Source organism: Mobula birostris, chromosome 6 (assembly GCF_030028105.1).
Source record: "Mobula birostris isolate sMobBir1 chromosome 6, sMobBir1.hap1, whole genome shotgun sequence".
NCBI classification, from domain to species: Eukaryota; Metazoa; Chordata; class Chondrichthyes; order Myliobatiformes; family Myliobatidae; genus Mobula; species Mobula birostris.
In genome coordinates, this window is record NC_092375.1 from 18,583,559 (window position 1) to 18,596,920 (window position 13,362).

At 43.0% G+C, this 13,362-nt stretch overlaps 1 protein-coding gene across 3 annotated transcripts in view; it reads left to right on the plus strand.

Annotated features, from left to right (window-relative positions):
* Nucleotides 1-13,362, plus strand: part of LOC140198827 (MORC family CW-type zinc finger protein 3-like) — a 98,775-nt gene that overhangs the window by 27,067 nt on the left and 58,346 nt on the right. For 2 of the 3 annotated variants that reach the window (XM_072259930.1, XM_072259928.1), the window contains exon 3: nucleotides 9,752-9,884. In XM_072259930.1, the coding sequence (XP_072116031.1) occupies nucleotides 9,752-9,884 (133 nt within the window). Of the gene's footprint in view, nucleotides 1-9,751; nucleotides 9,885-13,046; nucleotides 13,299-13,362 lie in introns of those variants that run through there. The other variant, XM_072259929.1, reaches the window with a different exon arrangement.

Here is a 13,362-nt window from a genome sequence, read left to right on the forward strand (position 1 = left end):
TCTCTTGGTGTCCTCCCTCCTGAGTCCCCTTTTTGCACGATCACTCAGTTTTTGAGAATGGCCTGCTCTAGGCACATTTACAGCTGTGCCATTTCATGATGATTGACATAACTATACTCCAAGGGATATTCAATAACTTGGGAATTTTCTTGTATCTATCTCCTGACTTGTGCTTTTCAATAACCTTTTCGCGGTGTTGCTTGGAGTGTTCTTTTGTCTTCATGATGTAGTTTTTGCCATGATCTCACCAGCAATTGGACCTTCTATATACAGGCGTATTTTTCCGACAATCAATTGAAACACACTGTACACAGTGATCTCCGTTTAATGAATTATGTGACTACTAAAACCAATTGGCTGCACCAGTGATAATCTGGCGTGTCATATTAAAGCGGGTGAATACTTATGCAATCAAGTATTTTGTGTTTTATATTTGTAATTAATTTAGATCACTTTGTGGAGATTTGGGAATGCAGGTCTATAATTCGTTGAAAGTGGTGTCACTGTTAGATAGCATCATAAAGAAAGCTTTTGGCACATTGGCCTTCATAAGTCAAAGTATTGAGTACAGGAGATGGAATGTTATGTTGAACTTCTATAAGACATTGGTGAGGCCTTATTTGGAGTATTGTGTGCAGTTTTTGTCACCTACCTGCAGGAAAGATAAATAAGGTTGAAAGAGTGGAGAGAAACTGTACAAAGATGTTGCCAGGTCTGGAGGACCTGAGTTACAAGGATAGATTGAATAGGTTAGGAATTTGTTTCTTGGAACATAGAAGACTGAGAGGAGATTTGATAAAGGTATACAAAATTATGAGGGGTATAGATAGGGTAAATGTAAACAGGCTTTTTCCACTAAGGTTGGGTGGGACTTTGACCAGAGGTCATAGGTTTAAGGGTGAAAGGTGAAAAGTCCAAGGCAACGGTCGGCAACCTTTTTGCCTCTGTGAGCCGGATCGCTTATTAATGAGCAGATGGTGCCAGATAAATGCCCTAAAAACTTGAAATATGGGAATTATCCATTTAAATACATCTAATTATGTTTTGCCTCAAATTAATGAATAACATATGCTAGAAAATCATTTGTGCTTAAGGTTGCCTACCCCTGGTTTAAGGTGAACATGAGGGGACACTTATTCACTCAAAGGGTCATGAGAGTGTGGAATGAGCTGCTAGCAGAAGTGGTACATGCAAGTGTGATTTCAATGTTTAAGCAAAGTTTGGAGAGGTACATGCATAGTAGGAGTATAGTCCCGGTGATAGGAATAGGCAGTTTAAATGACTCAGCCTGGAATAGGTGGGCAGAAGGGCCTGTTTCTGTGCTGTGCTTTTCTCTGACTCTGTCTCTATGGCTCTGCTACAGTTGGAGCCTGTGATCTACATTTTGGTCGTGTGTTTTTGGGCCAATTGAGTGATCTGGCGCTTTGCTGTCTCAGGGAGGTCGGTGAGATACCAAGCAAAGTGTGTGGCCTGGAGGCCAAGCTGCCTGGAGATGGGGTGTGAGCCCATAATTAACTCAGTTTCTCACTGATTAAAGCATTGAGGAAAATTTAAATCAATGAGGACAAGATCAGAATGTGAATGGGTGTTCAGCACTGACTACCTGCAGGTGACTGGTCCCTCTCTCCCTCTCGTTCATTGCTGCCGGGTGATGGTGTCTGCTTGTGATCAACCCCCCCCCCCCCCATTCTTTTTTTGCGCATTGGAGGTTTGATGTTTTTCTTTGAACAGGTTCCATGGTTTTCTTTGTTTGGTGGCTGTCTGTGGAAGACGAATCTCATGGTTATATACTGCACACATACTTTGATAACTTGATAATGACTTTGTAGTTCATCCTCAAGATTTTTGTGCCAGTTGTTTCTTTTTAAACGCTGAGGTAGATACTCTTATCCTTTACAAGAGAAAATCTGCAGACGTTGGAAATCAAAGTAATACACATGAAATGCTGGAGGAACTCAGCAGGCCAGGCAGCATCTAAGAAAAAGAGTCAACAGTTGACATTTTGGGCCAAAACCTTTCATCTGATGTCTTTTCCTCCTTAACGTTTGTTTACATTCTCTACTTTTTTTACAGGATTCATCCAACCATTTTTTGTGTTTCACATTTATATTGAGCAAACACAAACCACCCTACAGTCTTCTCAGATTTTCCATTTTCTAACAACCCTTCTGCAGGATGCCATTCCTTACACTACAGCATACTTAATGCTCTCTGGTCCATAATGAACAAACATGCATGATAACAGAGATCTTTAAAGCTCTGGGACAGGACGCACACAGACACAAGCACCCATGCACAGATGCACACATTTCGAAATTCAAACACACTTACCATGCTCCCGTGGAATCCAACCTGGACTGGGGTAACCTTCTTTATTGCTCTGTTACCGTGCAATCTGACCTAGAAGGGGCAGTCTTTTTTATTCCTTTCCTGTCCTGTGGGATCTGACCTGGACCAGGGCATCCTCCCTTTTTTTTAAACACTGCAACTTTCCTATGCTGGCAACGAAGATGTTGGCATACCTTGACTCTTGCTTACAGGAGGAAATTGGGATTCCAGCAGGAGACTCGGTAGGATTTAGGACTGATCAGCTAATGGAGCTGAGTTCCTTTCTCCTGTATAGCAATGTCAATGGTTAGCCACCTTGTTGAAACCTCCAAGTTACTGTCCTCGCAGATTAACTGACCGTGAACACAAGCACTCATTCCTTAAACATACCTTATTTTACTTGCGCACAAGAAGAACAGCATAGCCTCTGTCACCACAGTATTCTGGGTCAGAGCAGAAAAATACTATGTTTACACGAGGAAATCTGCAGATGCTGGAAATTCAAGCAACACACACAAGATGCTGGTGGAATGCAGCAGGCCAGACAGCATCCATAGGAAGAAGCACGATCGACGTTTCGGGCTGAGACCCTTCGTCAGGACTAACTGAAAGAAGAGATAGTAAGAGATTTGAAAGTGGGAGGGGGAGAGGGAGATCCAAAATGATAGGAGAAGACAGGAGGGGGAGGGATGAAGCTAAGAACTGGAAAGTTGATTGGCAAAAGGGATACAAGGCTGGAGAAGGGAGAGGATCATGGGACGGGAGGCCTAGGGAGAAAGTAAAGGGGAGGGGAGCACCAGAGGAAGATGGAGAGCAGGCAAGGAATTATTGTGAGAGGGACAGAGAAAGAAAGAAGAGAGAGAGAGAGAAAAAAAGGAAAAAAAATAAATAAGGGATGGGGTAAGGAGGGGAGGGGGGGCATTAACAGAAGTTAGAGAAGTCAATGTTCATGCTATCAGGTTGGAGGCTACCCAGACGGAATATAAGGTGTTGTTCCTCCAGCCTGAGTGTGGCTTCACCTTGACAGTGGAGGAGGACGTGGATAGACATATCAATAGACAATAGGCAATAGGTGTAGGAGTAGGCCATTTGGCCCTTCGAGCCAGCACCGCCATTCACTGTGATCATGGCTGATCATCCACTATCAGTATCCAGTTCCTGCCTTATCCCCATAACCTTTGATTCCGCTATCTTTAAGAGCTCTATCCATCCCTTTTTTGAAAGCATCCAGAGACTTGGCCTCCACAGCCTTCTGGGGCAGAGCATTCCATATATCCACCACTCTCTGGGTGAAAAAGTTTTTCCTCAACTCCGTTCTAAATGGCCTACTCCTAATTCTTAAACTGTGGCCTCTGGTTCTGTACTCACCCATCAGCGGGAACATCCTTCCTGCCTCCAGCGTGTCCAATCTCTTAATAATCTTATATGTTTCAATAAGATCCCCTCTCAGCCTTCTAAATTCCAGTGTATACAAGCCCAGTGGCTCCAATCTTTTGACATATGACAGTCCTGCCATCCCGGGAATTAACCTTGTGAACCTACGCTGCACTCACTCAATAGCAGGAATGTCCTTCCTCAAATTTGGAGACCAAAACTGCACACAGTACTCCAGGTGTGGTCTCACCAGGGCCCTGTACAGCTGAAGAAGGACCTCTTTGCTCTTATACTCAATTCCTCTTGTTATGAAGGCCAGCATGCCATTAGTTTTCTTCACTGCCTGCTGTACTTGCGTGCTTGCTTTCAGTGACTGATGTACAAGAACACCTAGATTTCGTTGTACTTCCTCTTTTCCTAACTTGACTCCATTTAGATAATAATCTGCCTTCCCGTTCTTACCACCAAAGTGGATAACCTCACAGTTATCCACATTAAACTGCATCTGCCCACTCACCCAGCCTGTCCAAGTCATCCTGCATTCTCATAACATCCTCTTCATGTTTCACACTGCCACCCAGCTTTGTGTCATCGGCAAATTTGCTAATGTTACTTTTAATTCCCTCATCTAAATCATTAATATATATTGTAAACAGCTGTGGTCCCAGCACTGAACCCTGCGGTACCCCACTGGTCACCGCCTGCCATTCCGAAAGGGACCCGTTAATCGCTACTCTTTGTTTTCTATCAGCCAGCCAATTTTCAATCCATGTCAGTACTCTGCCCCCAATACCATGTGCCCTAATTTTGCCCACTAATCTCCTATGTGGGACTTTATCAAAAGCTTTCTGAAAGTCTAGGTACACTACATCCACTGGCTCTCCCTTGTCCATTTTCATAGTTACATCCTCAAAAAATTCCAGAAGATTAGTCAAGCACGATTTTCCCTTCGTAAATCCATGCTTACTTGGACCAATCCTGCTACTACTATCCAGATGTGTCGTAATTTCATTTTTATAATTGACTCCAGCATCTTTCCCACCACCAACGTCAGGCTAACTGGTCTATAATTCCCTGTTTTCTCTCTTCCTCCCTTCCTCCCTTCTTGAAGAGAGGGACAACATTAGCCACCCTCCAATCCACAGGAACTGATCCTGAATCTATAGAACATTGGAAAATGATTACCAATACGTCCACGATTTCTAAAGCCACCTCCTTAAGTACCCTGGGATGCAGACCATCAGGTCCCGGGGACTTAACAGCCTTCAGACCCAACAGCCATATCGGAATGGGATGTGGAATTAAAATGTATGGCCACTGGGAGATCCTGCTTTCTCTGGCGGACAGAGTGTAGGTGTTCAGCGAAACGGTCTCCCAGTCTGCGTCGGGTCTCACCAATATATAGAAGGCAGCATCGGGAGCACCGGACGCAGTATATCACACCAGCCGACTGACAGGTGAAGTGTCGCCTCACCTGGAAGGACAGTCTGGGGCCCTGATTGGTGGTGAGAGAGGAAGTGTAAGGGCATGTGTAGCACTTGTTCCACTTACAAATATAAGTGCCGGGAGGGAGATCGGTGGGAAGGGATGGGGGGGATGGATGGACAAGGGAGTCGCATAGGGAGCGATCCCTGCGGAAAGCAGAAAAGGGGGAGAGGGAAAGATGTGCTTGGTGGTGGGATCTCGTTGGAGGTGGCAGAAGTTACGGAGAATTATATGTTGGACCCGGAGGCTGGTGGGGTGGTAGGTGAGGATAAGGGGAACCCTATCCCTAGTGGTGTGGCGGGAGGATGGGGTGAGAGCAGATGTGCATGAAAAGGGAGAGATGCGTTTGAGAGCAGAGTTGATGGTGGAGGAAGGGAAGCCCCTTTCTTTAAAAAAGAAAGACATCTCCTTCGTCCTGGAATGAAAAGCCTCATCCTGAGAGCAGATGCGGCGGAGACAGAGGAAATACGAAAAGGGGATGTCATTTTTGCAAGAGACAGAGTGGGAAGAGGAATAGTCCAGGTAGCTGTGAGGGTCCGTAGGCTTATAGTAGACATCAGTAGATAAGCTGTCTCCAGAGATAGAGACAGAAAGATCAAGAAAGCGGAAGGAGGTGTCAGAAATGGACCAGGTAAATTTGAGGGCAGGGTGAAAGTTGGAGGCAAAGCTAATGAAGTCAACAAACTCAGCATGCGTGCAGGAAGCAGCGCCAATGCAGTCATCGATGTAGCGAAGGAAAAGTTGGGGACGGATACCAGTATAGGCTTGAAACATGGACTGTTCCACAAAGCCAACAAAAAGGCAGGCATAGCTGGGACCCATATGGGTGCCCATGGCTACACCTTTAGTTTGGAGGAAGTGGGAGGAGCCAAAGGAGAAATTATTAAGAGTAAGGAATAATTCCGCTAGATGGAGGAGAGTGGTGGTAGAGGGGAACTGGTTAGGTCTATGTTTATGGGGAACTGACTATTTGGTAACTATGTATGAGTAAATTCCTTACTTGCAAGATCAGTTGCCATTCACAATTAAAGTGTTAAAAGTCAATAGAAATTACAAGCTTTCAAAAATGAAAATTTGAAGTTGGTACTTTAGGTGGTGTGTGCGTGTTTTGCATCTTTTTGTTATATTTTTATCTCATCTCCAGAAAGTGTAAACTGCTATACAAAGGGAAGCTATGCTCTTCAAAGACCCTTCTTGCTTGGGTTGTCTGCGTTCCCATCTGTAATTTTTCCTTGCAACACACATGAAATGCTGGAGGAACTCAGCAGGGCTGGTAGCATCTATGGAAAGGAGTATAGTCGATGATTTGGGCTAAGACCCTTCAGCAGGACGGGATAAAAAAAAAGATGAGGAGTCAGAGTTCAAAGGTGGGGGGTAGAGGAGGGAGAAACATAAGGTGGTAGGTGAAACCGGGAGGTTCGGGGGGTGGGGGGTGAAGTAAAGAGCTGAGAAGTTGATTGGTGAGAGAGATACAGGGCTGGAGAGGGGGGAAATCTGATAGGAGAGAACAAAAGGCCATGGAAGAAAGAAGGGGGGGGGGAACACCAGCTTGGACATTGTTAACCCTTGCCTTGCTGTAAATTCCACAAGATAACTTCAAGTGGGAGGTTGTGAACAAAATTATTATAAATCTTTGTTTCTTGGAAAAATTAAAACTTGTACAGAAGTAACATCTGAAGTGAATTTGTGTGAATACATTTCTTGTTTTGCTTCTCTACATATGCATATTTTCCAGAAGACAGTATCTGTACCTCTGTGTTGGTAGAATTGCTTTACAGGTTTCCCCTGCCATCCGAAGGTAGAGTGTTCCTAGGAAACGGTTCGTTAGCCGGACAGTCGTAAAACGAAGAAGCAATTACCATTTATTTATATGGGAAAAATTTGTGAGCGTTCGCAGACCCAAAAATAACCTACCAAATCATGCTAAATAACACACAAAACCTAAAATAACAGTAACATATAGTAAAAGCAGTAATGATATGATAAATACACAGCCTATATAAAGTAGAAATACTTCTCTACAACGATTGCCTGCACTGTTCTCCGTAGCGAAAATCTCACGCAAGCGTTCTCCTGTAACCTTTAAGCTATGAAGCTGCTAAATCATACCAAATAACACACAAAAATACACAGCCTATATAAAGTACGTTTGTAGAAATAATGTATGTACAGTGTAGTATCACTTACCGGAATTGGGACAGTGCCGAGCACACTGATGATGGTGTGTTAGGCTGAGTCTTCGGAGGTTGGGTTGGTGCAGTGGCCCCCATCCTCCAGGCCACGGACCGATACTGATCCACGAAGCATGCAGGGGTACAGCAGTAGCCGGGACGCATCCAGCACATCTTTAAGAAAAAAAACGAAATAAATAAGATAATTAATTAGGTGCCACCCGGCACATAAATATCGGCCCAGTTCAGAGGCGACGCAATTGGTAATTGCCTCTGATCTGGGCCGACATTACGTGCTGGGCGGCACCTAATTAATTAGCTTGTTTATTTCGGCTTTTTTCTTAAAGACGTGCTAGGTGCCTCCCAGCTACCGCTGCATTCTCAGCGAATCGGTATCTGTCCGCGCCCGGGGGTTGGGGTGGTGGGACACTGGGGTGTCATCTCATCGTCGATCAGGGCAAGCAGGTCATCTTCTTCTACATCTGCTTGCCTCGATTTGGAAGGTCGAGGTTCGTCATCAGCGGTGGCTGATGTGGAAGGCTTGAAAAACGACTATGCTTGACTGCTAGCCTCGCTCATTTTTCTATCATACAGTTCTTTGAAAACCATCTTGCAATTATGCCCTAAACTGACGTACCCTTTCAAAATTAAAGTCGTACTTTATCATTGCAGCGAAAATCTCACACGGTTGCTTCACGTTCAGTTCCTGGATGACTTCACTTTCGGTCTGTTCGCTACTGCATTTGATTTTGATTGTTATCCTTTCCTCTTCCAATTGCATCAGCTCTTAACCTCTCTATTCTTGGTTATGGGATGCCAAAACCTCTTCAACATCATCTTCGTCAACTTCCACAAGCCAAACTCACTTTGTCCTTACTTCGTTCACCGTTGTCGAAACGCTTAATTATGTCTAGTTTTACGCTAAGTTGCAACACCCTTACGAGTTCTTTTAGGCTTTTCTGATACCTTAGAACTTCTTACTAACGGCTGCTCACAGGCACGTGTTTAAGCAGTGCCGGCGAGAATGCTGTTCCGAATCCGGGGGAGAGCGGCTGCTCGGGGCGGGCGCTACTTTTTTCTCGCGAGCTGCCTTTTATCGTGCGCTGTTTTTCTCGCGTGCTGCTTTTTTCGTAACAGTGAAAACACCTTCCGTTAGCGAAAACAGGTAACTAATGTAGGTCTTTCGTAACAGTGAGGTTTCGTAAAGTGAACATTCGAAAAGCGGGGCACGCCTGTATTTCATTTCCAAAATATAAAAAAAAGGATATATTGCTGAGGTTTTATAATGTATTGGTCAGACCGCACTTGAAATTTTGTAAGTGCCTTTGGGCCCTTTATCTAAGAAAGGATGTGCTGGCATTGGAGAGGATCCAGGTGATGTTTACGAGAATGATCCTGGGAGTGAAAGGGTTAATGTATGAGGAGCGTTTGATGGCTCTGGGCCTGAATTGGCTGTAGTTTAGAAGAATGAGGGGGGAATCTCGTTGAAACCTATCGACTATTGAAAGGCCTAGATAGAGTGGATGTGGAGAGGATGTTTCCTATAGTGGGGTAGTCTAGGACAGAGGCACAGCCTCAGAATACAAGAACATCCCTTTAGAACAGTGATCAGGAGGGATTTCTTCAGCCCGAGGGTGATGAATCTGTGGAGTTTGTTGCGATAAGTGGATGTGGAGGCCAAGTCATTGGATGTGTTTAAGGCAAGAGGTTGATAAATTCTTGATTAGTCAGGGCATGAAGGGATATGGGAGAAGGCAGAACATTTAGACTGAGAGGGAAATGGATCAGTCATGATGAAATGGTGGAGCAGACTTGATGGGCCAAATGGCCTAATTCTGCTGCTGTATCTTATGGTCCAATGGTTACAGTGAGAAGTTAGGAGAATGAGATTGAAAGGAATGTACTGTAAATTGGCTATGATTGAATGGTGGAACAGGCTTGATGGGCTAAATGGCATAATTCTGCACTTTTGTCTTGTGGTCATACTTTGTAGAATCAGAGAGTGTATAGGCCACAATTTTGAAGTAAATATGTGTCCCCTCTTCTGCTTCAGGGTAAGTAAGTACTTCTTCCTTTGAACTGAATATGGACTTGTACGTGATTTCCTTTTCTATAAGCCTTGGAAGAAAATCCACATAATTGGGAAGCTCAAAGCATATAATAGTAACACTCAGTTATCCTGGATGCTCTTTACAATATCCCTAGATTCTGTCATTGAAATTAATTAGCTATTTCCAGTTCTCACCAACGAATCTTAATCCTTTCTTCACTTCATATGAGAGGTTTTGAACAAAATTGTTCTAAATCTTGGTTTTTTGGAATAATTCTAACTTGTACACAAGAAGCATCTGAAGAGAATTTGTATGAATTCATTTCTTGTTTTGCATTTCTAGATAACGCGTATGATCCTGATGCAAATGCAAAGCAGTTGTGGATTGATAAGGCCTTTATAAAGGGACATATTTGCTTGACATTCACTGACAATGGCCAGGGGATGAATCAAGAGAAGTTACACAAAATGTTGAGGTAAGTTGTCAATTAGAAATAGATGAACATTTGAACAGAGCAGCTTTAAATTATGAGCAGTAGAACTCTACATCATATAATAGTATGCATTTGTGGTTCCTGTTTTCACCAGATCAAATGCAAAATACTGCAGATGTTTTGAATTAATGAATAGCTCAAATGTAATAAGCCATCTCTCCAAGGATCGTCACCATATCATGGATTATAGTTAATAGACAGTTGGTTAATGGGGCAGCAGATTATTTGGGACAACTTTTAAAGAAATAATGGGAATTCTTTTTGTTTATTTGGAACACTATGCAGCTTAATTGGGGCAGGAGATTATAGCTGAACAGTTTCTAACTACTGTCAGCCATGTGCACTGTGTGACCATTAGACCCTACATCGTGCTTACAGCAAACAGTATTTAAATAGCATCAGTTGGATGTTCAAAAAATAGTGACTTTTGTCACTGACCATTGGTGAGAAATAAGCAGTAAGGAGATTCAGGACTATTTTGCTCACTCTGATTGCAAGATTTTAGGCTTGGAGATGCCAAGAACGGCCGGGAGTGAAAGTGAAACAATTTCACTGCTTCAGCAAGCTAGGAACTATGAAGAATTTGAAGGTATTGACAATTATCTTGAATGTTACAATGAAAATGAAGATTTGAAGGATGCAATCATCTGTAGCACTATATGAAGGCAGTCCATTATTTGTACTGGGTGCCAGTGCTGATTTTGTTCATTATAGTTAATCAAAAGGACTTGACAGCCTACACTGGTTGAATTCCTCTGTCAATACAAAGTTTTATAGTTCTGTAGTAGTATTGATAGTGTTCTAATTTGTTCTGTGTTCTATTTAAATACATAATTTATTGCTCTGTTAAATGGTAGCTTGTCTTTTTTATACCTTTTTAACTATTTCCATGAAAATTCAGCTAATTGGTTCAGTGGCTTAATTGGGTCAAAATGTACTTTTCTCAATGTGTCCCAATTAACCAGAATATGGTGTATATAAAGATCAAATTTTATAATTAGTGAAAAAAAGAAAAAATAATGGTAATATAGTGTACATGAGTTCATTCCTCATTCAGTAATCTGATGGCAGAGGGGTAGAAGCTATTCCTGAAATGTTGAGTGTGTGTCTTCAGGCTCCTGTACCTCAGCGGTCCCCAACCACCGGGCCGCAAAGCATGCGCTACCGGTCCGCAAGGAAACCTTTCCTCATTCCCTGTCAAGCCCACTGTTGAGCTTGAACGCACGCGCGGTCGTTACCCTCACGTCATCCATGTCAGCGCAGGAAGGAGATCAACTCCTCGAGCTTGCAAATGACGACGGGCTGAAAAGTATGTTTGACATAACATCTCTGCCGGCATTCTGGATCAAAGTCAAGGCTAAATATCCTGAGATAGGCATGAAAGCACTGAAAACGTTGCTTCCATTTCCAACATATCTCTGCAATGAATGCAACGAAAACTAAATTGCAGGATATACTGGACATAAGGAACCCGCTTCGAGTGTCGCTGTCTCCCATCACCCCTCGATGGGACCGTGTTGTTGCAGGAAAACAAGCCCAGGGCTGCCACTGATTCAGCGATATTGGTGTGTTGCAATGATTTTATAATGTTCATACCGGGAAAATATGTCCTGTGTGTTTAATATCCAAACATTACTTAAAATGTTATGATGCTGTTGATTATAAGTGACTTATATAACCATATAGCAATTACAGCATGGAAACAGGCCATCTCTGTCCTGCTAGTCCGTGCTGAACACTACTCTCACCTAGTCCTACTGACCTGCACTCAGCCCATAACCCTCCATTCCTTTCCTGTCCATATACCTATCCAATTTTTCTTTAAATTATAATATCGAACTTGCCTCTACCACTTCTACTGGAAGTTCGTTCAACACTTACTTCAAGCCCCTGTCCTCCCCTGATAATTGACTTATCACTATATTCATGCAAGGAAAATATGCAGTGTGTGTTTAATAAATTCGTTAGATAAACCCTTTTAGAAATGAAATTGAGTGTATTAGCCACTTATCACCTATATTCTGGTCGTGATTAACACCCCCCCCCCCCCCCGAACAGAATGGCCAAAAACGATTTTTAGAAAAAAATCCGCAGGTACATGCATGTGCACACAGGTGCCCGCGCAAGGCTTCATGGTCATTGTAGTCTTTTCGGGGTAAACACAACGTATTTGACTGCTACTCCTGTCCATTGGCAACCCTACCCCCCCCCCCCCCCCGGCTGCCCCAGGTCGGCTGGTCTGCAAGAATATTGTCAATATTAAACCAGTCCGCAGTGCAAAAAAGGTTGGGGACCCCTGCTATACCTCCTCCATGATGGTAGCAATGAGAAGGGGACATGTCCTGGGTGATGTGTGACCTTAATGATGATGCTGCCTTTCTGATGCATTGCCTTTTGAAGATGTCCTCAATGCCCCAGCAAATAAAGATTTGCATCCCGTGTATTACCTTCAACACCTTACTGCAGAGAGTTGTGGACACAGCTCAGCACATCACGAAAGCCAGCCTTCCATCTGTGGGCTCTGTCTATACATCTTACTGCCTTGGTAAATCAGCCAATGTAATCAAAGACCCCTTTCACCCCTGACTCCATCCTCCCATTGGGCAGAAGATACAAAAGTCTGTAAATGTGTATCAACAGGCTCAAGGACAACTTCACTCCCACTGTTAAAGACTATTGAATTGACATTTTTTCAGTCAGATGGATTCTGTACCTCATCTATCTTGCGTGGTCTGGCACTTTATTGTCTGCTTTCACTACGCTTTCTCTGTAACTGTTAGAATCAGAATCAGGTTTATTGTCCCAGATAGAAGTCGTGAACTCTGTATTCTGCATATTGTAATTGCTTTTTCCCATGTACTGGTGTGATGAAATGATCTGTATGGATGTTGTGCAAAATAAAGTTTTTCACCATATGTTGGTGCATGTAACAATAATAAACTAATTTAATCTGTGCTGCTGAGATGTTAAAGGGTTAATTTTGTGTGCCAACATGCAAGAAATTAGATATTAAACTATGTTGTATATTGTTCTCTAAAAATACTAGACAAAGGTTGAAGTAAAGAATGCCTGATGAGGCAATGTCCTAAAGCAGGTTCTTAGAAGTAAATGGGAACTATCCATGCTAAGCAGCTTCTTAGAACAATGATTCGCTAATGATCAATTACCTTACAAGTACCTTATGTTACTGTTGCTGGGCAAGTAATGAAGAAATTGCACAATTGCTTAGCAAGTGTACGCGACTATATGTGTATAAAAGAGCCATGCTTGTACAAGTAATTAGAGACCCCGATGCAGACTCCAAGAGAGTGCTGAAGGAGGGTTCTCTCCAGTAGCAAGCTACTAATAAAAAAAAGCTTTTGCTTTATCTTCCGTAGTACTGTGTTCTTGCATCAGGTAATGGGTAATAATTAGAAGTAAGGTTTAACACTGCCATCTTCAGGATTCTTTGGACTTGTAC